This window comes from Liolophura sinensis, chromosome 1 (genome assembly GCF_032854445.1).
Source record: "Liolophura sinensis isolate JHLJ2023 chromosome 1, CUHK_Ljap_v2, whole genome shotgun sequence".
Lineage (NCBI taxonomy): Eukaryota > Metazoa > Mollusca > Polyplacophora > Chitonida > Chitonidae > Liolophura > Liolophura sinensis.
This window is the reverse complement of record NC_088295.1, coordinates 84354323-84380089: the sequence shown is the minus strand read 5'-3', so window position 1 is coordinate 84380089 and position 25767 is coordinate 84354323. Positions and strand designations below refer to the sequence as shown.

The window sequence follows — 25767 nt, the reverse complement described above, 5'->3', positions numbered from 1 at the left end:
TTTTTCATATATATAGTTACATGATAGGCTAATTGTTAACTTTCACTGGAGATAAACGGAAATATTGTAATACAGGAGCTAACTGTTCCACATCAGTGTGAAATAAAACTACACGCAGGCCTGCGTGTAGTTATAGAGGTCAATATCACAGACATTATTTGTTAAACCTAAGCCATTAGCCTTATTTAAAATTGTGTTGCTTTTCATTCATATGTTTTTATTTTAAGAACTTTCGTTTAAGAACACCAATCATATAAATAAATAAATAAATAAATAAATAAACAAATATATTGTTGTCACGATGAGGGGCATACATAGTCCGTTGTTTGTGGGCGGCAAATATATATGTGTGCCTGGTTTGGGCATTTATCATACGACAGTGTAATATATAACTTATAATTAGCACATCACCATATCATATGCATTATAGGGCCTACAATGGCTGAATTGATAACACATGCATGGGCCAATAGGCCAATATAGGTACATGTAGGAGCATGTACCCTTAAAGCAATCTATTACATTTAACTTAAACGGTCACAGGTCTCTCTCATGGAGATTTTATTCCATTTATTTCCATTCCCATACTGCTGTATGCACTGTTTGACTCTGGTGACTGACACAACATTGCTCTGTGCATATTACCAAAAGAACTATAATACATTTTTTGACGGGAATGAAATGTTAAAGAGTAAACCTTTAAATTAGAAATAGTAATAAAAGATAAACGGAACATAAAGTCAAAAAAATGTACTACAGGGGATTTCCCGACGCTATTTATTTCAGCCAATCAGATTGAAGAGTGATCTAGTGTGCGGTGACCGGAAGTGAGGCTTTGTGTACACGTACTCGTGGGTGATTGGTATGACCGAAGTCCATGGGAAGAGTTCCACTGATAACGTGCCGGCAAGTGAGGCACATTCAGTCATATATGTGTCCGAAAAGCGCGAAATGGTGGCACAAACCAAACAGAAACTCTTCGTCTGCTTCGTAGGAATATTTGTCTGCTATTTTTACTATGGCATACTGCAAGAGAAAATGTAAGTTTTGACACTGACTGTGACAGACAGCTGGTTTTGTTTACGGACGTTTTCATTATTACTTTATCATTTGTTCTTCGATATCGATCCGCTTTGAAATATTTTGAATTAAACGTCTTAAATACATGTTTTCCTGCATGGGCCACAGTGATCGGTCAATCGCATCTACATGTATGAGGTACATCAATGGATTTATCGAGTTTACAAACTGGTAGAGAGAAAGAATGATTACGTGTATCAAATCGTGCATACGACATACACATGTTATGTTACCAGTATCGGGAATAAATCTAGGTACACACGATAGTTGAAGATTTTTACATATTTTGTTAAATTATTGCTGTCCAAGATCAATGTCTCCAAGTTCATTTATTCATTTCAATAGTGCCATACCATCACGCCAACATCTAGACCTACTCAGCTGCAGGTAGTAGTCACATGGTAGGGACTAGAAATGAGAATGACAGACATTACAACTACTGGTATTTGGTTTTACAAATACACTCGATATTCATGTTTTGATAGGAATATGTATACTGTGGTTTTGTTGTTTTGCTTTTTAACAGTAGGCGTGCTGCAAATGCCATGATGTTCATAGCTTCTTCAGGTAGTCAGAAATTGAATTGTTTTTGCTCACAGCACCAAAGGGACATACGTGGATGGGGAGAAAAAAGACAAGTTCACCTTTACCCTGGCCTTAGTGTTTGTGCAGTGTATTGTCAATGCTTTATTCTCAAAGCTGAGTAAGTTGAAATTTCTAATGTATGTGTCTGTTTGTTTGTGTGAATTCCTTAGGTGTAGACCAAGAGTAGATCTTGACTCCACAGTGGCATAGGTCAGGTGTGTCAAAGAAAGTATGTGCATTAGACAAGGTTCCATATTAAGCTATTGAAGAAAAAAAAAGAACATTAAATGTTAAAAAATATTGGATAGATCATGTACTTTACTTCTGGGTGATAAATAGGCTTAGGTTAGGACCTGTTGCACACCTTGCTTTATTAGGCTTCCAGAGGCCTCTGTGGCCTAGTGATTAGCATTTTAGGGCAGTACAATGATCCTCTCACCAATGCGAGAGTTGTAAGTTCAGTTACGCTAGTTGATTTGGAAATTGGTGTTTATACTTATATTCATGATATGGGAATAGTGTTGGTCAGAGGTAACAGGAGCCAATCAACCAAATTAAACCTCAGTGTTCAAGGGGCCTTGGTGTCAAATAAGCTGAAATTGATTGCTCGAGTGAGACCATTTGTGTTTGCTATCCACCATTATTGTGTGTCACAGGCAGGAAAGTTTGTCGGTACCTTGCCAAATGTCAGTGTTTTTTCTCCACACCCTTAAGGACTGAGGTTTCTTCCACTCATAAAACTAACTAGTATCACACACCTGTACTTAAGTTGCACCTGTGGCATTAAGCATCAGTCGGATAAATTAAATACTCTGGACAACTTACTGATATGCCAGCATGCAGTTTGATTTATGTTTTATTTATTTTTTCTGATAATGTTGATATTGTGTTGTTATTCATGGCCATTTTTGTATCATTCAGTCTTAACATACAGAAGCAGTCCTGCAGACAAAACTCCGACCAGCCTGTACACACTATGTTCCCTGTCCTATCTGGGGGCTATGTTAGCCAGCAACCATTCTCTCCAGCATGTCAGCTATCCTACTCAGGTTAGTCTATCATGTGTTCACTACTATGCATATTAATTAACAGATTCATTAATATCTGCATATTAATTGATAGGTGATCTAATCTTCCTCTCATTGTTTCCTGTGGAATTCAGTTCACGACAGAAGCTTGTCCTCAGTTGAATTTAATTTTTGGGAAAGCCTTATCTAACATTTGCAAGATTTAAATGTTTATTCATGTTAAATCATAATGCTTTGTATGTGAACATGAAAAAGACCCAGGAGTCTCTCACCAGTCTGGCCGCTGTGAGTTGAAGTCCAGCTCATGCTGGCTTCCATTCCGGTCGTAAGTGGGAAGTTCCGCCAGTAACCTGCAGATGGTCGTGGGTTTCCCCTGGGCTCTGCTTGGTTCCTTCGCTCCATAATGCTACCCGATGCCATACATGTGAAATATTCTTGAGTTAGGCCCAAAACAGCATTCAAAAAATAACTGCAGTAAATACATGTAGTGTTGCTATTGATTGTCATTTCTTCAGGTGTTGGGGAAGTCTGTGAAGCCAATCCCTGTCATGATACTTGGGGTACTGCTAGCTAGGAAGAGATACCCAGTGGCAAAGTACTTCTGTGTCCTGATGATTGTCATGGGGGTGGCATTGTTTATGTACAAGGACAAAAAGGATGCTAAAGCAGCAGAGCATGTTGTAGGAATTGGAGAGTTTCTATTGGTAAGCTCATAAACTGTACTGTATAAACTGTAGTCTCCATAACTGACTGCTGACATTTATAGCGTTTCACAGATTTTAAACAATACTCATTACAAGTCTTTGTCTTTTTTTTCTGAACTTTGTGATGTATGCCCAGCAATGTGTGGTTGAGTGTTATCAGTATCTCTTTTACCTGACTATAGTTAGTTGTATTTCTCATGCCAATTCATAAATGTTAACATATCAGGTTGACCCTGGATGGTGTAACAGGTGCTTGTATCTTTGATCTTGTTTCAGTTATTCTCCATGACTCTGGATGGTGAACCACGTGCTTCTGTCTCTGATTTTGTTTGTTACTCTCCCTGAATCTGGATGATGGAGCAGGTGCTTGGGTGTCTGATCTTGTTTCTCTGATCTTATTTCAGTTACTTTCCCTGACTCTGGATGGTGTTACCGGTGCTACACAAGACCGCATGAGAGGAGATCACCAAACTGGTGCCAACCACATGATGTTCAATGTTAACTTATGGTCCTTATTGTGGTTAGCAATAGGTAAGAGTGATTGGTGACTTTTGTGAAGGTGGGCATCTTTAATGCCTGTAGCTGATTACAGACCCCAAAGTAAAACTATTGTACATGTATGTTAAATAAGGATAAAACAAAACACTGCTATAAAGGTATAACCACTGTTATTTGTAATGCTTCTCTCACAGCAACGGATTGGCGGGTATCTCTGAGTAACATGTCTGAGCAACTTCTTATGAGATATTTCAGTTCTTTCTTATTTATTCAAACACATAAACATATTTTTAAATACAACTTAGAATTAACACTAATTGAAAAAAAAAATGAATTGGTTTATACCATAAAGGGTTGCATCAAGAGTATAATCGAATTCAGAAAGATGTTAAAACATCATGAATAATGGCATGATTTAATTATTTATAAAGTAATGGTGAAGTACACATGAGAATGATTGAAGTACACATTACAGACAGACACTTTCCCTGCTATTATGGTGTGATTTAATTATTTATAAAGTAATGGTGAAGTACACATGAGAATGATTTAAGTACACATATTACAGACAGACACTTTCCCTACTATTATGGTGAGAGTTTTGAGGTTGGAATAAGCTGGTTCTGTTGCTTAAGGCCATAACAATTTGTTTGTGTTCAGAATAACCACACAGCCAATATAACAGCTGACTTCAGGGTTCCACTGTTGGTACAATGAAATCATCACTTTGCACCATTCACCTGAATATGTATATACTACACCACTGATGTAACCATATTGAGAAGTAAAATGACCCCTTATACTCTCTTTGTTTTCTCCTAGGACTGGTTGTAACAGGGGAAGGAATGGCTTTCTTACTGTTTGCTCAGAAATATCCATTCGTTTTATTCAACATGATATCATTTAGTTTAGCAAGTGCATTGGGCCAGGTAAGTCCTATACACCAGTACATGTACAGTTATGACAAATGCAGACAAAGGCCAGTGCTGGGGGCTTCTACATGTTGTATTGAGAAACTCGCCCCTGAATTGTTGGACAAATGTTTGCATTAAATTGGCTTCTGAAACTGAAACACCTTTTCAAAGTTTTTGATTCCAAAGCCATTGGCTTACTGCTTGGGCTTTGTCATCTTTGTTTTACGTGAGATTAACTTCTTTTAAGTGCTTCTCACACAGAAGTGTCCAAACAAATATGACACGTTATGTACCAAAATAGTGTCAAGAGGTTGCACATCTGTATCTCTCTATTCATTTAATTATTTGATTGTTGTCTAAGAACGCCATATTTAAGAAGTTTTCAGTTGTACAATGACAGTCAGTTTTGTACATGTAGGTGGAGGTAACCTGATTGCTTGTGGTAAACCACTGTCCTTTGGCAAGTTACTGACAAACTTTCCCATGTGTGACATACAGTTTACCGTATTGGTAAAGGACAAGTGGCCTTTGTTGAAGGCTATACCCTGAACTGCAACATGCGCCTCGCTGACCGCATGTTGTCCAGAAGGTGAGAGCTGGGAAATACAAATTCCTTTTCCAAGACCTGGTTTGAACCACCACCTCATGTGCCCTAGTGATTGACAAGTGACAGGAAGTTGAAAAGTTTTTCCTCTCTCAAAGCTCTAGCAGATCCTTGTAATTTGATATTTTTTTTTAGGGGCACAGTTATTTTTATGTTTTTGACTTATACATACATATATGTTTACTGTAACTCGCAAATTCTTTTCTTACTGTTTTCTCTTGGCAGACTTTTATCTTTTACACTGTGACAACATTCGGACCACTAACCTGTTCCATCATCACAACAACACGGAAATTCTTCACAATTCTTGGCTCAGTGATCATCTTCCAGCATCCCATGTCCAGTCGCCAGTGGCTGGGCACGGTCCTTGTCTTCTCTGGACTCTCACTAGATAGCGTGTATGGCAAGGAGAAAAAGAACAAATGATGATAACAGAGGCTTAGTTTTCTGCCCTTCTCAGTGGCAATCTCAGCATGAGTGTTCTGTGTTTATATTGTGTCTGCAGCTTTATTGTTAGAGCAAAAATACACAGTGGGGGGTAACATAGTGAAACAAGTTTTTTATGACAGCATTTGGATTTAACTGGTACCTATTTTTAATAGGTCACCTGGCATAACAAGAATCAGAAATGCTTTCACTGTCGACTGCCATCCCAGGATGAACAGCATTTAATGGTGGTTGATAGTTCCAGAACTGTAGTTTGAAGTCTAAGCCCATGATCAAATATTAAATTGTATTTTTGGCAAGACTGTGTGAAGGACGTTGAAATGGGACCATTTTCTTCTTGTATCTTTTACCGGTTCTATTGCTTTATATTGCTGATGAACCAATTGCAGTCGTGGCACTGTTAAGGACCTACAGGTAAAACCTGTGGAAGCATGGCCAGATAATCAGGTGCAGAATATTTTTTTGGGGTTCTGGGTTTTGTTCTTGACCATGTACATGTAGGTCAGTCAGTTTTCTTGTTTTTCTTTCTTCTTTTTATTGTAACAGTTTTGTACTATTTTCTTTATTTATTTGTTTGGTGTTTTACACTGTACTCAAGAATATTTCACCTATGCGAAGGCGGCCAGCATTATGGTGGGAGGAAACTAGACAGAGCCCAGGGGAAACCTACAACCATCCGCAGGTTGCTGACAGGCTTTCCCATGTTCGGCTGGTGAAGAAGCCAGCATGAGCTGGACTTGAACCCACAGCGACTGCATTGGTGAGAGGCTCCTGGGTCATTAGGCTATGCTAGCGCACTAACCAAGTGAGCCACGGAGGCCCCCAAGTTTGCACTAGCAAGCAGGTATTGTTAATATGAAAACTGAGTTTTAATGTTACCTGTATGTGTCTATGAAGGCATCAGACAAGCTATGCTCACGCCTTTATTCCCAGCCTGCAGTACTCAGACTTTCACTTATTGCGGATGATGACATCTTTATATGTTGGCAGGTTACTTAGAATAGTGTGACCAAGTATTGGCCATTCCCACAACTTGGGACACTTAAGTCTGGCTAAGTGTTACATCTGGTAATATATGCGCTATCTATATTAGACATATATGTTGACATCTGTTTAATTGAAAGATTTGAGTGAGTGAGTGAGTGCTTGGGGTTTAACGTCGTACTCAACAATTTTTCAGTCATATGACGACGATGAAAGATTTGACTATTCCAGCATAAATGTAGGTTACAAAAAGACATAGCCTATCAAAGTAACATTATCCAATAAGTTACCCACTGGTTCCAGGAAACTAAACTTGGTCTGTTAAGAGTAAAAGATTCATCAGGTGTTAATTTGTTTCTCTGGAAACAGATTTCTCCAGAGCATGTTGATGTTAAATTATCTTATAACTGATAATCCTTGCTAAATTGTCAAAATGCTTTGTACATTAAAACGGGTGATCAAGGAAAAATGACAACTGTTACATGTTACCAAGACTGGTAAAATATGTTCAGGTAAATCATTCATATCTGCTGTGTATATTTAATGAAGATACAGGTATGGTGGATTATGTATAATGAGGACATGCTATTTTAAATAAGAAACACCTGAATCGTGCTTCCATTTGTTTGTTATTCCTTTCATGCACCTGGATTATCTTGACATCATTTTCCCTTCTGTATGAAGGGTGCTAGAATTCTGTTTGTAGGAATTAAGTCTCATGTCAACTCTCCTTCACCTTTCGGCCATTCCATACATAACTGACAAACAGGATTAGATTAAAGAATATTTACCAGAACATGTAAATTAAAGTTCTCCTTTGGAGCAGGGTGATCAATCTGATGACATGTATAGAGGTCAATGCTGCCGTGCTGCTTCGCTGGAATACCTTGCCAAAGGCACCAGGACATGACACCCACCCTACAGTGTACTGTAGGCAGGCCAGTTAGTCCTGATTCTGGCCCCATGTATAGACTGGAACCATGCTAGCTCTGATGGCACTATCAGGCCCTTCACCACCGAGGTTCCGCGTTCAACTTCAGCTCTCACTGCTTCGGCTGTAGCTTTACATCAGCACATAGCAGAAGTCGGTGGTTTCCTTGGGTTTAATCTATCCATAACCCTCACAATTGTTCAACTAGTGAAACATTCCCGAGTGTGGCATTACACACCCATCAAGTCAATACAGCGTAAGTCTTGCACAGATTATCAAATACGGAAAGGCAAAGTCTGGGATACGAACTTGTCTGTTAAGTCCTAAAAATGAAACTGACAGTTGTCACAGATTCTCTAACTGGAGACTGGATTTAGCAGTTCAGTTAATGCCATGCTTCTGTAACCTGGATATGAGAGAAATCCTTTCTGCTGCTGCTGAGTATCTCAGCTCTTGATTGATGGGGACCCTGTAAATCGCCAACAGCGGGACATTTTACGCTATTTTATTTATGTTCATCATAATCACATCACATTAGGGACAGCACAATGCTACAGTAGAAACTGACACATTTTAGATGTTATCATACAGCTGTTTGGCATAATGTCTCAAGCTTCTGCTTCACAGTAGTCCTATCTCATAAGATTTAAAAATATGCTGCCTTCCCCCTGAGTATCTTACTCCTTCCTGTGTTGAGGTTCACATATGGCTGATGTGACTTTAAGCTCTACATAACATCCCACTATTATCATTATCAAAAATGTATTCCAAAACATATATTTTCAGGTTTTTAAAACATTTAAGTTTATTGGCATTGGAAAAACAGTGGACAATTATTTCATCAGTAGCACCATGTCAATGTAAACCTGAGCACCTGCTCAATTAGAATATATCTAAGTAATACTTTATGGCGAGTTTTAAAACGACTATCATACACGTCTGTATCATGCATCACAAAAAAGACTAGCATGTACTGTCAGGAGCTGACAGGTATCTTATGTATATCAGGCCACCTGAATTCACAATGTTACATTTCATACACCCATACACGGTACATGGACATGAAATATGCAAATTTCCATTATTTGAAATGCAATGGACTTGCATACCATGAACTGATATTCACAATACTGCTGAGAAAAATTAGATTCGAAACATTTCCATTTTAAGTCGGCTAATATTCATGTAATTCTACAAGTACCAAATTAAGACTCTACAGTTATCATTTAACATCATTCACTTAGTGAACAGGTGAGGTACAATTTAAAAACAATTATGTAAATCATAATACATACAGTTATGTATATCTTTAAACTCTTGCACATTCACACCTCTAAGTTTTTCTTTAGGACAAAAGTAAGTATAGAGTTAATCCACGCAGGGATCTACAGTCAATTGTGGGTGTAAATGTGTAGATTTTCAAACAATGTGTCAACTGTGACTTGTTCAGTTCCCTGAGTTGGTAAGTCTGTATAACCTATCACATGACATCAATCAATTCACTACCCAATAAGAATAATATATGTTCATGATAATGTTGTAAAATCCTTTCATCTTGTGAATTTCCACAAACACGCAGTTTACTCGACTGACTTGCCACAATTTTGCCACAAACAGAATGAGTTAAAAATGCGCACACGATACTACTCTAAATGTAGTAGTGACACACAAATAATATAAATATCATGAATAAGTCATTAGACTGCGTAATCAATTGTCAGTTACATGTTGCAGCTATGTGAAACAACATCTTAAATCGTTCCTCTTCATTAGCATGTACAGCTGCATAATATATGCACTCTAAACAGGGACAACAGTCGTATATTGGTTAAGTAGGCAGGCTGGCCCATATCAATGTATAGTTTGTTTGTAGACAGTTGTGCACGTGGACTTTACAGTGATGATTGATGCCCATGCTGGAGAATCTCAACATTTCTACCGGTCGTCCAGGCCAGGCATGGGGAACTTCTGTGCAAACCCCTCCACCTCCTCACATAAGCCAGCAATCTTCTGCTTGATGGTGTCATTCTCTAACAGGTACGATTTGAATTCCTTCAGCGTTTCTGAAAGTATTTTCAAAGTATTGAACTAGGAAAACAAAACAAAACAAAACAAAAAATAATAAGCATCAGTCTTTACAATGCATGCTCAATCACATTTAACCCCCCAATTAACACATTAGAATCAAGAATCTCCAGGAAGTTCTACTAGTTAAAAGACGGCTGCACATTGTATAGCCAACAATAGAATATTTACATGTAACTGGTAGCTATACTAGAAGGACTCAAAAACCACAGTAATATGAACATACTGGTACTTTTCTGTGCCTCAAGACCAATCTGTACTCCCTTGTCCAGGAACTCAACAACCTTGTCAAAGTCAGCCTCATTAAATCCTCTAGAGGTCAGAGCTGGGGCACCTGATAACAGACACATTGCAGATTTTACTAAATACAACTTGAAGATACATGTTTTTGACAGCAACAAGGGGCAAAAATAAAACCGCACAGACATGACAGATTTTATTATTAATGCATACAGGTCTGCTGTCTTGCACTGTGTTTTTTCACAGTACCTATTGCTCATCTGTGCTTATAATGTTACAAGGAAGTAGATACTCTTTTTCAGCCTATCAGATAAAAATGTATGTGTATTCATATAATACTTAAGCTTGAGGCCGCTTCCGATAAATAATTATGGCTTATTTAAAAATCGCATCACAAGAGGCCATTTTGAGACTGTCAAGTTGTGTAGACTTCTGACGACATTCCATATACAATCACATGTACATCTTTATTGTAGCTGCCTAGGGATAGTTGTGTTGTTAATGTGAAAGCTACCCACCTAATCTGAGGCCCCCGGGGGTCATAGCACTCTTATCTCCTGCACAGGTGTTCTTGTTGACGGTGATGGCACACAACTCCAGCACCCGTTCCACTCGCGCTCCATCTGTCCCCTTGGGGCGCAGGTCCACCAGCACCAAGTGGTTATCAGTACCACCTACATTCAACATTCATACACACAATGCACACAGTGGGCATGGGACACCTGGTATATCTACATGAAGACTTAATGATAAATCCTAAAGAGACTATACCACAAATTTTTGGCAAAAACTCCATATTTGCTAATCAAGTAAAATTTTGAGTATTTACCAACATTAGCTAAAATTATTGCACATATATATCAGGCCCACACCTGTACTATTTACAGTGTTTAAAAATTTTAAATGTAACCGTTTTAGGGACTTTATGGGAAATTGAATAGTATCCCATGCACAGACAAGGCTTACATGTATATGTTGTGAAAGGTAATGACTAGAGCATTTCTAAAATAAATAATAACAAAAATTGGATTGAATTTTTCCCAAAAATCTTAGGTATAGCCTTTTTAATTTTCCACACATGCATTTTCCTTGCAAGTATTATCAATCAAAAGCCCTTCAGTTGTATTATAGAAACACAAAGTAATTACAGAAAGCCATGAATAGATTTTTTTTTTTTTTTGATTGGTGTTTTATGCCGTACTCAAGAATATTTCACTTATACGACGGCGGCCAGCATTATGGTGGGTGGAAACCGGGCAGAGCCTGGGGGAAACCCACGACCATCCGCAGGTTGCTGACAGACCTTCTCACGTACGGCAGGAGAGGAAACCAGCATGAGCTGGACTTGAACTCACAGCGACCGCATTGGTAAGAGACTCCTGGGTCATCACGCTGCGCTAGCGCTTTAACCGACTGAGGCCATGAATAGATACGGTCATACATGTAATAAACACACTACAGACAAACCAGTAGTTAGCTATCAGGCTCTCTGCTGTTTGCCTGTGGTGCATCTTTGGAATAATTTTAGAACATTAACATATAATGTTGCAGTTGGCTGGGCACCATTTCAACAGAAACATTTACTCTTCACACTAACAGGTGAAAGCTAGATGACTATTAGTGGAATACCCGATGTTTATGCCAGTGATACACAATACCACCGAGAGAATACTTGAACATGCAGATGTATTATTGCAAGTTTCTGTATTTCCAAAGGCCAATACTCAAGCAAAGCAGAAAAATTTGATTGCTAATATTTTTTGTCATTAACTGTGTACATTATCATCCAAGTATTACTATAGGGTCGCTACCTTTCAGGTTTTACAGTATTCTTGTTTGCCACCTGGATAGCATCCATTGTGTCCTCCAGTTTAAGTATTTGATTTAGTACAGTATTTCACCTGAAGTTTTGCTTATTTTGAGTGACACATTTTGCATGATTCTGATTTATTCTTCCATCTAATACAGCCACTTAAGAGACTTTTGTGGAGTGTGATTAATTTATCAGAAAAACTTACAAGTGTTGACAACTGCACCATTTTAAGATCTATGCGTGCTTTTTAAAGTGGATCTTTGCAGGCTAAACTCAAAGTGAAATACAGCGGTCTGAATAACACATTCCAGAGTAGCCATTCTGCTGCCAACAGAATTGAGATGTCTCTTGACTGCTGCTCTCAACCTTTGAAGTTTGCCTTCATGCTGTCACACTGACACAGGGCCAATCTCGCACTGATACAAAAACACTTGATCAATAACATACAGCAGTTATACAGCTTGATTTTTTTTATGACAGTAACAGCCTTGTCATGAACCTCATGCTGTCATTAGTTTTAAAATCTACTTTTACTCTTGATTTTGAATACTGCTGATCAGGTTTGTGAATGGGGGTGTGTGCAAACGACATGTTTCACTGTTCCAAAAGCAATTCTCACCAGACACGACTTTATACCCTCGCTTCACCAGAGCCTCGGACATGGCGTGAGCATTCTTCAGCACCTGTGACTGGTACTCTTTAAAATCTGGGGATTGGGCCTAAGAAAAATGAGAAACACAGCTCATACAATGTAAGTAATCACTAATTTACCCCACCTCAAAAAAGATTCTTCACATAAGGGGTATAAATGCCTATGTATGCACACATAAAATGTACAGAGGGATAAGGTAAGGTGGGGGTGGGGTGGGGGGGTCAACTCCTGAAGCATCACCTATAATACCATATGGTCATTTTACACACACACACACAAACATATGAATAAAAAAAACCCAAGTATAAGATAAACAAAATAAAAGAAAGAAAAAAAGGTGCACATTATTCAAAGAAGAACGGAGCTGCCTCCTAAAACAAAAACTAGGTTGACTTTATACTCTGCTTGCAAAAATCAAGCAACATGTATATTTATTGTGAAATCCAATGTTGAAGTTTTAGCTTCAAAATCAAATAAGATGATGTATAATTCTGCCTTCACCTTCAGTGTTTTAATTGGCACAAAGTTGAACTCTATACATCTTTTCGCGGAAACACTTGTCATAAACCAATGTTAGAAAGTTTTGCATTGAGAGGTTTAGCCGCCAGTGGGGTATAAATGTTACTATAACTTGCATGCCTGGTTCAGGTCTACATGTATGCTTGTTTGATTTCTTTATTTCATTGGTTTTACTCAAAATATTTTAATTATACAACAGCGATCAGCAGTGTGGTGGGAGGAAACCGGGAAGAGCCTGGGGGAAACCCACAACCATCCGCAGGTTGCTGGCAGAACTTCCCACATAGGGCTGGAGAGGAAGGTAGCATGAGCTAAATTTAAACGCACAGCGACTGCAATGGTGGGAGGATCCCGGATTATTGAGCAGTGCTGGCATGTTAATCACCTCTGTCATACCTGTTTGAGAGCGACTGCTATAGCTGCCACCTGGTGATCGTGAGGTCCCCCCTGAAGAGAAGGGAACACGGCGTTGTTAACACGTTTCTCATAGTCATACAGGATCTCAGCACCACTCTTCTTATCAACCTTCTTCACACCTTTACGGTAGAATATCATACCTGCTCTAAAATTCAATGAATAAGTGGACACAACATTTGTAACTTTCTTTTTACATTTTTGACACACATTTTAATACACTTTGACAAATGATTTTATCCAAACAATATTTTAACATTTTTAACAACTTTGAGAAATGTTGAGAAATTAGTGTGCTTTCTGGTCTGACAATGTTATTTTATGATGAGCATATTTTATTAATAACTCTTCTCCAGTAGGAATGAAGTCAAGTTCACCAAGTTTTACCAGAATCAATGCAGATTCCTGAAACTTCATCTTAAAGAAATCCATGGGAATCGGATTTTAGATTAGTGTATATTCAAAACAATCTTTAATCCTTTTTTGTTAGGAAACTAAGTGATAAAACTTATATATAAGCTTTGTCAGAGATTAAATATTTATTTAACTGATTGGTTTTGATTGGTGTTTTACGACTTACTCAAGGATATTTCAATTACACAACTGTGGGAAGCATTACGGTGGAAGGAAACTGTACACAGACCAGGGCAAACCCATGGCCGTCCACAGAGTTCCTGGCAGACCTTCCCACATACGGCAAGAGAGGAAGCCAGCCTGAACTGGGCTCACAGTGTTCACATTAGTGACTGGCGTGCTAATACCCGTGGCCAGGGAGGCCCCCGAAGAGATAAAATACTTAATTCTTTAGACAGGCATAGATCTTGCTGATAACTTAAATTTTTTTTACTATATCTTTATGCTAGTAAGCCTCTTTACATGAGGTTAGACACGGAATTATAGTAATCAAACCCTGTTTTTGATTCTCTAAACAAAAAAATAAAATCAAAATCAAACCGGCAATACTGTCCAACAAAGCATGGTTTGAACTGAGTTGTACAAGAGTTACCTGGGTCCTCGGAGAGTTTTATGTGTGGTTGATGTGACGACATCGCAGTACTCAAAGGGACTGGGAATAACATCAGCAGCAACCAATCCTGAGATGTGTGACATGTCAGCCAGCAGGTGAGCATTTGTTTTGTCACATACCTGCAGGAGGAGACACAAAGACCACAAATAAACTCCACACCCATAAAGGAGGGAAGATTAATAAATGCAATAAATGTAACAAATCTATTACTGTAATGAAAAGATGCCATCTTTTGCACTTAATTCAGTAAAAAGGGGCCTCTGTTGGTTAGCATGCTAGTGCAGCATAATGACCCAGGAGCCTCTCACCAATGCGGTCGATGTGAAATCAAGCCCAGCTCATGCTGGCTTCCTCTCTGGCTGTAAGTGGGAAGCTCTGGCAGCAACCTGTGGATGGTCGTGGGTTTCTGCCAGGCTCTGCTCGGTTTCCTCCCACCATAACGCTGGACGCCGTCGTATAAGTGAAATATTCTTGAGTACGGCATAAAACACCAATCAAATAAATAATTCAGTAAACTATGTATGAGATAATTATCAGCAATAATTCCTGGTTTGAGAACAATTAGTACAAACACTTCACATATTTCATCACCGCACTTTGATTTGAACAATTCATGACATATACAACAATGTATGTAGAGCTGACCTCTCTGAATCGTTTGTAATCCAGCAGTCTGGAGTAAGCGGTCGTCCCCGCTATGATCAGCCGGGGCCGGAACAGGAGAGCTGTCTGCTCCAGCTTGTCATAGTCAATCCTCCCTGTCTCAGGCTGTTAATCACATGTTACATCAAGAAAAAATTACACTTGTCAAAAAATATACACTACAATTAGCATATATTTATTTCCCACATTTTTTTCTTGCCATGTATAAGGTTTATATGCATTGTGATAACCAATAAAAGATAAACACTGCCACCCATGGAATTTCCTGACAACATGCCAATGTTAAAGTGGCAGTTGAATTCAAACAGGCAACTGGTTTGGGGGTTAGAAAACTGGACTTCCAATAAAACGCCAGCACAAGTTGTCTCCCTTGTCACAGATAGTGACGATGCTTTCTGTGCCATGCATTCTAGAACAATGCTGTTCATCACAATATATTAATACTTACATTTAATCTGTAGGGCATGCTCTCAAAATAGATTGACGTTGCAGAGATTCGCTTTGTGTCTGTCATAAATCCATGTGTCAAACTGTAATGGAACAAATGAAATGGAACAACATGGCAACATGTGTTTTGGATATCTGTTACGTTTTTTTCATTATTCCTACTAGTAGATTTTCACAGCAATTTATCGTGATCATTACTTCTGTTACATCTGTCATGTGGATTCAGCAGAGCAGTGAAAGCAGCAAAGCTAGCCATGCTCTCGGAGTATGACTGGACATTCACTCTCCACTACATGTCACCCATGATAACCCTGATGTCACTAAGCACCACCTACTGTCCCCCGTCTGGTAAGTCCAGACCCATCAGTCTGTCATGTGGATTCAGCAGAGCGGTGAAAGCAGCAAAGCTAGCCATGCTCTCAGAGTATGACTGGACATTCACTCTCCACTACATGTCACCCATGATAACCCTGATGTCACTAAGCACCACCTACTGTCCCCCGTCTGGTAAGTCCAGACCCATCAGTCTGTCATGTGGATTCAGCAGAGCGGTGAAAGCAGCAAAGCTAGCCATGCTCTCAGAGTATGACTGGACATTCACTCTCCACTACATGTCACCCATGATAACCCTGATGTCACTAAGCACCACCTACTGTCCCCCGTCTGGTAAGTCCAGACCCATCAGTCTGTCATGTGGATTCAGCAGAGCAGTGAAAGCAGCAAAGTTAGCCATGCTCTCGGAGTATGACTGGACATTCACTCTCCACTACATGTCACCCATGATAACCCTGATGTCACTAAGCACCACCTACTGTCCCCCGTCTGGTAAGTCCAGACCCATCAGTCTGTCATGTGGATTCAGCAGAGCGGTGAAAGCAGCAAAGCTAGCCATGCTCTTGGAGTATGACTGGACATTCACTCTCCACTACATGTCACCCATGATAACCCTGATGTCACTAAGCACCACCTACTGTCCCCCGTCTGGTAAGTCCAGACCCATCAGTCTGTCATGTGGATTCAGCAGAGCAGTGAAAGCAGCAAAGTTAGCCATGCTCTCGGAGTATGACTGGACATTCACTCTCCACTACATGTCACCCATGATAACCCTGATGTCACTAAGCACCACCTACTGTCCCCCGTCTGGTAAGTCCAGACCCATCAGTCTGTCATGTGGATTCAGCAGAGCGGTGAAAGCAGCAAAGCTAGCCATGCTCTCAGAGTATGACTGGACATTCACTCTCCACTACATGTCACCCATGATAACCCTGATGTCACTAAGCACCACCTACTGTCCCCCGTCTGGTAAGTCCAGACCCATCAGTCTGTCATGTGGATTCAGCAGAGCGGTGAAAGCAGCAAAGTTAGCTGGACTTCCGGAGTATGGCTGGACATTCACTCCCCACTTGGCTGGGTCCAAACGGAAGGTTTCCAGAGCTCTTGATTGGCACAATCTCTCCACCTCATCAGCATATACGTTTCCTCCATAATACCTACAAAAAACAACAGCCTCATTTCTACAGCCAAAAAATAACACATGGGCTGGCAAAGAATTTCCAAAGCCAATTTTTTTCTTGCTTTCATTATGCAGGTTATTTTCTCTAAGTAAATTATTTATCAGACTAATTTTTTTTTCATGCATATGTTGCCTTTCACCCTAATAATCCTTGTATTTTATTGTATTCGTTTCTCTCTTCACAAAAACAGATACTTGTATATGACAGACACTCCCCCTCTCTGTGATACTTCAGCATGCAGCACTGGAATTTGCAGACAACCAGATACCTTCTTGATGGCAAAACTAGAGATTAACAAGGGTGTACTTTCCCTAAAAAGTCTGATAAACTGAAAGTGCATCCAGCACAGAGGCATGTGGGAATCAACTTTCTGACTGAAATCTAGATTTAAATAAGATTAAAAATACGCTTACCTGGCCCCTGGGTATCCCTCTGAATATTTATTGGTAAAGCAGGAACCAAGAGCCTCAATCACAGCTCGACTGGCAAAGTTCTGCAAAACAGATTTTACAATTGATGTAAATTTAAGTCTTACAAGAACACAGTTCTTCCATTTATGGACACACTGTATTGACCAGGCGCCGATTTCATGAAGCTCACTTAGCTAAGTAAGCCCTTAGCTACCATGACATCGTATGTTGTAGAGATATGGTGGGTGCTTAGCCAAGGGCAACTTAACACTAAATAAGCTTCATGAAACCGGTCCCAGTGTTTGAATGAATTTCTTACTTTTCCTATTCTTAATTTAACTTGACATCGGCTTTTGTTAACCAGTAATGTGAACACAAAAACCTGGTCAAAACATTTTCACACACTTTATAACAATATCGCAGTAGATGCTAGGTATTAAGTGGTACAGACACACACGTTAGGATAAACTGGGTCAGCTAGGGGCTACATACTTTACTGACACAAACACTATGTACATCAGTGCACTTGTTCACATAACGTTTTGTTGCTTCTGATCCTGTGATCCACACTACCCGCAAACAACAATTTTCCTGACTGTGTACCTCTGATGCAATAAGTTCTAGACCGTCAGTTTGCCGTTTCTTCTCCTTACGAATGAGGTCCATAATTTGTGGGTCATCCTGCTCCAGGGTTTCCTTGCCAGTCCACACTGTCCGGGTACACTGAGACAGAAGGCATCTACCACCAACCTGCAACACATGTATATGGCAAATGTCATTTGACTTATCACTTTCACAGAAAAGTGAATACATGTACATGGCATAGAGTTTAAAACTTATTATTCTGTTACTCTTATTTTCTAGGGGACTTCAGATTGTATAAAAAATTTATTCTCTACCATTTTAGTAACATTAAACTAAAACGTCATTGGGCCTAAATCACATAAAGGATACATGAAAAGGTACTATAAAATGAAAAGTATGGCCAAAAACATGAGATTTTTTTTTATTTTTATTTTTTTACATTTTTGAGGTATATTATTGTTTGGGATTTAACATCGTACTTAACAACTTTTCAGTCATATTATGGCAGGAGTCATTATATTTATTTATTTATTTGATTGGTGTTTTACGCCGTACTCAAGGATATTTCACGATGGCCATTATTTTTCTGAGAGTAAACCGGGCAGAGCCCAGGGAAAGCCCATGACCATTCGCATGTTGCTGCTAGACCTACCCAAGTAAGGCTTGAAAAAAAGATACAAAAAATAATAATTTTTTTTTCTAATGTTATAATTCATTTATTTTTCGTCACAAGACATATGAAAGTGTCATACACCTACGAGGTTAACTCTCCTGAATGAACCTTGAGTTTTTGTATGGCTGAGAAATCGGCCAGCTGTCTGGTTCAAACCAGAATTTGACAACTATAACTGGGTCATGCTGGAACGGGGGCGCTGCCACAAGGTCAGTAAAAACTAACCCATATGTTAGGTACCGTCTGCGTGCACAGTTGAAATAACCAACAACATTTTTATTTTGAAAACCAGGAAGAAGGTAAATCGTTCTTCTAGGATCAAATCCTTGGAAATCATATTTCGTCCTGACACTGAACTGTTTGTGATGTTTTATCAGCTGTATCATCTGTAGGCGTGGGCGTAGCATTTATAGTCTCGGAGCTCCACTGTTTTGATCTGTTGATATCAGAATTTTCCTCTTCAAACGATTAAAATAAGAGCAAAAAGCGAACAAAAATTTCACTCGTGATGAAGAGGATGAATTAAATGTTGGAGAACTTACCCGAATCCTTGACAGCATCTTCCTTTTTCCCGCAGTTTACTGTCCAACCCCTAACGCATGTGCAAAGTGAAACAGGAAATATTCTCCGCACAGAGACATATCAACAAGAGTACAAACTGCTAATTGTGTTGTTCTCGTAGTATAATCTCTGTTGTATCGGCGAGTGGGTCCAGTGGCCTCGGGACGTTGTGGAGCAGCTGGCTGTTGAAAAAAATTACAAATCTGTATCAAGTTTGACATGCATTTTGGAAGAGTTATCATATATCCAAATTAGGATAGGAAAATTGGCTGGAATCTGTGAATTAAGTGTGGAACTAAGCCCAACATGGCTCTCACGAACAAAAAAAAAATCAAAGTGCAGTTAACTTAATATCATTCGATTCGTAAATATTTCTGAATTATTACTTTATGCAAATTCCCATTAATTTCTGCTTAATCAAATGTGTTTTTGGCACTATGTCCGTGCATATATGATAAATAGCAGTTAGCTGAGGGACGCATATGTACTTTTATATCATAGGGCGGGATTTGATTCAATGTATATATAAGATATAGAATTTTATTTTTCTATAATGTAATTATGAGCCCTCACCCGACTAGCTCCCCGTCACAGTATGCCCATTTTCCTTCCTTACAAGATACTGGCAATTGTTTTTTCTTGCTGATACTTGAACTGGGGGACAGTATACTGATTGAAGAAAAAGAAATATATAGGCCCTCTATAAAACTGGTCGAATACAGGCCTACATGGGTTTTAAACTCAGTAATTACACAACTTAATTGTATTCGGGGTATATAGACTTCAGTGTTTACAAACATGCTGCAATTTCATGATGTTCAAACCTATTTTTATAATCTTCCTGGACAGGTCTGTGCGAAGGCAACTTCCTAAGCCAATATACCAGTTGTACGGCAGAGATATTTTGGTTCTATTCTCACGCAAGCGCAATGGTATATGACAAACACCCATGATGTGGAGATTTGGGTCAGCGGTCCAACATTCAAAGTCCGTGAGCGTAATACATAACGTGCTTTTACGGCAGAATAACATTGTGAGATAATCAGGGGGGTCGTATCTATAAGTCTCTGTGTTTGTGACGTATTTGTTTGTGAGAGTGAGGTTGACACTGTCAGAAAGCAATACTGTAGTGTAGCCAGACCTACTGAGTACTGAATACTGCCTTGTTTGTGTGCCGTATACCGGTAACTGATTATTTTCAACGGGAGGAAAAAGCCATGGCAACGGGCAGCGGAAGAGCGGCACTTCTCAGGTACAGCTCAGACTTAAAATACTCGCGACACTGAGGGCTGATGATAAATACCGGTAATATTGTAGCCTACATGTCCAGACTCCAGCAAACCTAGTCCTGGATGACTACGCCACGCTGTTTTATATTTGTTCAAACGCTCATCAGAATGTAGGTGTAGGCTGCAGTACAGGCACACTCAACCAGTAGGGGGGAAATTTCTCGCGCATGTTGCAGGCCTTAGGAGATCATTGTTATATCTAAGTTTGCTGTAGTGGGTACGCAGTCTCACCTCTCCAGTAAGAGTACCCAGAAGAGTACCGCATAGTTGGTATATTTTCATATGGATCTAGGCCGCCATCCATTCCTTTTATACTGACAAGAGTTACATCCCTTTATTAGAAGTACACATAAAGCCGTGAAGATATAATGGGCAGGTGTCGTTTTCACGTGGGCAAGCCAGCACTAGTCGCCAGGGTTCCAGGGCTATATTCGGATTACATTTCTCACAAACATCCAAAGCTGTTATTTATATGTGCTCCGAAATTTACATGCTTGATTGCGTCGAAGATTTGCGACATGAGCATTTAACTTCCTTACTCGTTATTAAATTTATTGGGATTTCTTTTCATTTTCTTTAGGATTCTTGACAAAAAACATTTTAGTTTTCATTGCGTGTGTGTGCCTGGGTCAAAACTTCAAGATGATCCCTTCATCCCTTTAATTCCCTTCAGTGTATGCAAAGTCATTTATTTATTTATAAGTTCCTTAATTTTTCCTGATTCGTGAGCAAGATATGCTGCCCGAATTGCTAAGCTGAATTGTGCTGTTCATGACTTTGCATATATTCATGATGTTTAGTATTTGAGGCTATGTTTTTTTTGGTATAGTTTAAATTTCAAACGGTAGTCTGACTCTGTGTTTCCTTGTTTCCGACTGATAAAAGAAACTAATATTTACATGGTACCCGTAGTGATCGTGTCTATCCATGCAGGTCATTGTGTTGTATATATATATATATATATATATATATATATATATATACATGTACAAAGACACCACAAGCATAAAAGATAATCACTCCTTAATGAGATAAACAGTTATAAACATACGACAACCTGGAAGACCGAGGGGAAGCAGAAGAGACGAATTCTAATTAGTTTTCTGTGGAAAAATGGCAAATCGTTCTCCAATGGATGTCAATATTGGTTTTGAAGGGTGATTAACCCAATTTACCTTTTTCGTTAGAGCGATGTTGGGCCTTAGCTCCACGTACCTCCACATCTTTGCGGGGCTTCCGTGGCTCAATTGGCTAGCGCAGCGTAATGGCCCAGGAGTCTCTCACAAATGCAGTCGCTCTGAGTTCAAGTCCAGCTCATGCTGGCTTCCTCTCCGGCCGTACGTGGGAAGGTCTGCCAGCACCTGAGGATGGTCGTGGGATTCCCCGGGGCTGTGCCCGGTTTCCTCCCACCATAATGATGACCGCTGTCGTATAAGTGAAATATTCTTGGGTACAGCGGAAACACCAATCAAATACAAAAATAAAATAAATCCACACCTTTGCTAACTCTACGGGGTAGAGCTAAACAACGTTTTATTTGATTTTCTTGGAGTATAATGCCAAAGATCTGCCAACTCGCACCTCAACCACTTTTCTCATGAGGCGATGATCTTCGAGGCCGGCAATCCCCTAAGGAATAAAGCTGAGGCTGCCGAAATTGTAGCGCGCATATTTGTGTTGGAATGTTCTTTCGTAGGAGACATGAGAGAAATTCCTGAGATGCGAGTTGGTAGAATTCTGCTACAACTCCAAGAAAATCAAATAAAATGTTGTGTACCGCTATCCAGTATAGTTTTAGCGAAGGTGTAGAGGTACTTGGAGCTAATTGGGCCTTTACGTTGTTCTTCAGCGTCAGTACGTGTCCTCTGGTCGCACATGTGGGTTATGTGGTGGCATGGTCTTGGTACATTTGTTACAGTAAATGAGATAGTTGCACCGAGAAGGTAATACTGCAAATAAGTAATCTTAAACTTGGCGGAAATCGGCTGCAGTGTCATCTAGCTATATGTTACTTTTTGTCTTCATTTCAAGGCGAACCAGATATTGTACGCTTAATTTTATTTTCTTCAAAATATTTTGAAGTACATCATGCACTCTTTTTCAAACGTTATTCCAGTTACATCTTTGACATTTCAGACAAACTTTCAGTGCTCTGAATTTCAAAGGGACATTGTCCAAGTCTAAGGACGAAGCTATAGTTATCCACCCAGGCTTATCCTATGGAGATTTCCACGGAAGTAAGTTACATATTTCAGCCATATTTTAAGTCACTTCACTTACACTTGTGAGTGATCGAAAGGCTTTTTTGTATGCAATTTGATATCATATATACTTCAGTCGAAGTTAACGTTCGACTTCAGGTACTTAAGCTTTTTTGAAAGTGTATAGGCAAGAATTTCAACGAATACACAATATTTTCTCTCATGAAGCAAAAAAGCGATCATTATTTTGCGGAAATACTTAACGGTTTCATTAGCTTAAACTCTGGCATATTCATTGGGATCAACAGGAGTATGACACTCGCCCTATCTAGGGCTGGAGTATACTCCCTAGTTTGGTACGAGTGAACGTCGGTTTATGAATGCCGCTATTAATCATGTGACATGCGTTTTACTGTAGTGCGCATGCGTGACGAATCGCGTCATTTAATCGAATGGAATGCAACCAAACGAACGCTAAACCGCGCAAACACACGAGCGTGGTCGACCTCTCATGATCACCAAAAGCCCACTAATAGCGAGAACGAGGGAATCAAATTTCCTGTCTTTGGTGGGTCTGTTGAATGGCAAACACCTTAATCACTCGGGCACGACTCGCTCCAAGTTTTCTCTGTTGCATTAAAGCTTTTGCATATTAATTTATTTGATTGGTGTTTTACACAACACTCAAGAAGTTTTCCCTTATATAATGACATTTTGTAGGCGGAGGAAACTGGACAGAGCTCGCAGGGTTTTACCCTTCGGGTAACTAGCAAAACTACTGACACAAAGATACAGCGGACGTGATCAGGACACGAGCACGTGACATCATTGGTCAGTGGCCTTCAGGAATTTTGAAATCCACATGTGTCCTTGTCTGTGTCCACGAACGGGTCACTATCCATAGTAGGTTAGGAATGAAACACACTAGGCACATATGAATACTAAAAACCGTTCAAACAATCAGTCAATCAGATATTTTCTTTGTGTAATGTATTAAAACACGTACACTCATGTCAAACAGCGCTGTTACAGAAGCCTGTGGTTTTTAATATGAGTTAACCAATACGTGTATACAGCGTTTAACTGATATGTGCAGCACAACTGTCATGTCTGGGAATAACAAATACATTATGCATGAAGCAGTAATTCTAAACCCTTTATGTATGAGTGTGTTTCAGGGACGCCAGCGATCTGGAAGTTGATGAAACTAATGGAAGGATCCAGGTTTTTCGCACACCACGCCATGTCGTCGCCAGGGGAAGATAACTTTGCGGAGTACGACGTGTTGACCAAGGACAGGATGACTTTCATGGGGTCCACAGAGTTCTTGATTAACAAAGCCATGTATGACAGGTACATGTCGAAAAGCCCACTAGATGTGAAACTCAGACTTCACCATGTCGGAAAATCCTCGCTTAGTACACAGGCCAAAGTATTTGTTCACCAGTCGGACACCGTACTTCTATCGAACATTAACCAAGTTGTCAGTATTGATCCATCGTCTAGGAAACCAATGCCATTGCCCGACTGGTGGAAAACCAAATACGCCGGTATGGTGTCTGGTGGAGCGCCGATGGTTATCCAATCAGAATCCAGACCAGATGGCGCCACTGTATACGATGTTCCTGTTAGTTGGAGTGATACTGATTTCTACGAACACACAAACTGGACCTCCTACGTAAAATATTGCATAGATGCTGCCAATGTTTGCGGCATAAGAGGCCAACTTCAACAAATTTCCAAGGAAACCGTAAAAGAAAGCCAAGTGAAAACTCTACGCGTTCGCTACAGTGGGGAAAGTCTTCTAGGCGATGTTCTGAAGATTTATTCTTGGGAGACTCCGGAATTGCCAAATATCATCAAGTTTCAAGTTTGTAAAGAAACTAATCCTATATGTTTTGTATTTATAGAATATTTTGAACATTCGTAATAAATCCAAATAAATCCTGTGTGAAGGAAACTGATTCTGTAGGAAATACGCTTAAAAGCAAGTATAGTCGTCTGTGTTCAGATTGCCACCAAGTTGTACATGTTCTTTTGTAAAGTCTTATTTCAACGCAGTTTTAAGCATTTTTTCCATACTAAATATGTGCAGTGCATAGGGGAAATATTTACCCCGAACTCAATATTTCGCTTATACCACGACGGCCGGCATTATGGTGATAAGAAATCGGGCAAAATCCGCAGTTTGCTGGCATAAACTGGACTTCAGCTCATAGCGATCCCTGTTGGCTTTGATTAATTGATTGGTTGATTTTATTAGCGATGCGATAATAATTATATACACTGGATTTTAAGACATCAACAAGGTACAGACACAATGTGATAACAATAAAGTCTAGATAGATACAATACATGGTGAGAATAAAGCTCAGCTTGAGCTTGTTCTAAGTAATAACAGCATTGGAGGGGTGAGACTGACATTTTAGATTGTGTCTAAATTATTTCTTTTCTTTCTTAATATATTTATGAATTTATTTTACCTGAACTATGCCCTAATTAGGAAATGTTAAAGTGAAGATTGCAGCTTAGAAAGTAGAAAAAATTGTAATAAAAATCAAAAGTGCGATTTAGAAGAAACTGATCTTAGTGTTAATGGAAGCTTATTCCATTCTATGGGACCGGAAGTTCTGAATAAATAATATGCAATGGTTTGTGGAAGGCCAGATGTCTATCTCGCGTGTGATACGGATTAAAAATTTCCTGTTTGATTAAACAGGACTTTAAACTTACAGGAATAGTGGCTATGGAATAAAAGTAAAGATGTGTTTGTAACAGAGTAGAAAATCAAGCTAGTTTGGCAAGGGGTAAGATTTTCAGACGGCAAGAAAGCGGTTGGGGTGGTAAAGTCGGCCTGATAAAGTGATTGTTCTAATTGCCCTTTTTTGAACTATGTACA

At 39.5% G+C, this 25767-nt stretch overlaps 3 protein-coding genes across 4 annotated transcripts; 2 read left to right on the top strand and 1 right to left on the bottom strand.

Moving 5' to 3' along the window:
• The first annotated feature begins 886 nt into the window (after positions 1–886).
• Positions 887–7601, top strand: LOC135480276 (solute carrier family 35 member B1-like). The gene is made up of 7 exons (XM_064760078.1): positions 887–1040; positions 1680–1783; positions 2587–2714; positions 3209–3397; positions 3802–3928; positions 4718–4824; positions 5639–7601. The coding sequence occupies exons 1-7, from the start codon at positions 952–954 to the stop codon at positions 5837–5839; spliced, it is 945 nt and encodes a 314-aa protein (XP_064616148.1). The 5' UTR covers positions 887–951; the 3' UTR covers positions 5840–7601.
• A 1266-nt stretch (positions 7602–8867) lies between these two features.
• On the bottom strand, positions 8868–19439 carry LOC135477746 (serine hydroxymethyltransferase, mitochondrial-like). The gene is made up of 12 exons (XM_064757944.1): positions 19360–19439; positions 18163–18309; positions 17563–17642; positions 16925–17125; positions 15637–15718; positions 15171–15293; positions 14505–14644; positions 13481–13646; positions 12533–12632; positions 10619–10774; positions 10087–10194; positions 8868–9838 (listed from the first exon to the last, which is right to left on the bottom strand). The coding sequence occupies exons 1-12, from the start codon at positions 19375–19377 to the stop codon at positions 9711–9713; spliced, it is 1449 nt and encodes a 482-aa protein (XP_064614014.1). The 5' UTR covers positions 19378–19439; the 3' UTR covers positions 8868–9710.
• Positions 19440–20563: 1124 nt separating this feature from the next.
• Positions 20564–25506, top strand: LOC135477657 (uncharacterized). Of its 2 annotated transcripts, none has more exons than XM_064757847.1 (3): positions 20564–20630; positions 22804–22904; positions 24037–25506. In XM_064757847.1, the coding sequence occupies exons 2-3, from the start codon at positions 22887–22889 to the stop codon at positions 24796–24798; spliced, it is 780 nt and encodes a 259-aa protein (XP_064613917.1). In that variant the 5' UTR covers positions 20564–20630; positions 22804–22886; the 3' UTR covers positions 24799–25506. The 2 variants fall into 2 exon arrangements, with proteins under 2 accessions (XP_064613917.1, XP_064613909.1); XM_064757839.1 differs by having other exon boundaries at positions 20570–20630; positions 24047–25506.
• The last annotated feature ends 261 nt before the right edge of the window (positions 25507–25767 follow it).

Coding starts and splice junctions, on each gene's coding strand:
- LOC135480276 (XM_064760078.1), top strand. CDS start 952: ATGGTGGCACAAACCAAACAGAAACTCTTCGTCTGCTTCGTAGGAATA. Junction 2,715..3,208: donor ATGTCAGCTATCCTACTCAG/GTTAGTCTATCA, acceptor TCATTTCTTCAG/GTGTTGGGGAAGTCTGTGAA. Junction 3,398..3,801: donor GAATTGGAGAGTTTCTATTG/GTAAGCTCATAA, acceptor ATCTTATTTCAG/TTACTTTCCCTGACTCTGGA.
- LOC135477746 (XM_064757944.1), bottom strand. Junction 10,775..12,532: donor AGGGTATAAAGTCGTGTCTG/GTGAGAATTGCT, acceptor TGTTGAATGTAG/GTGGTACTGATAACCACTTG. Junction 9,839..10,086: donor TGAGGCACAGAAAAGTACCA/GTATGTTCATAT, acceptor AAATACTTTCAG/AAACGCTGAAGGAATTCAAA.
- LOC135477657 (XM_064757839.1), top strand. CDS start 20,596: ATGGCAACGGGCAGCGGAAGAGCGGCACTTCTCAG. Junction 20,631..22,803: donor GGAAGAGCGGCACTTCTCAG/GTACAGCTCAGA, acceptor TTGACATTTCAG/ACAAACTTTCAGTGCTCTGA. Junction 22,905..24,046: donor CTATGGAGATTTCCACGGAA/GTAAGTTACATA, acceptor AGTGTGTTTCAG/GGACGCCAGCGATCTGGAAG.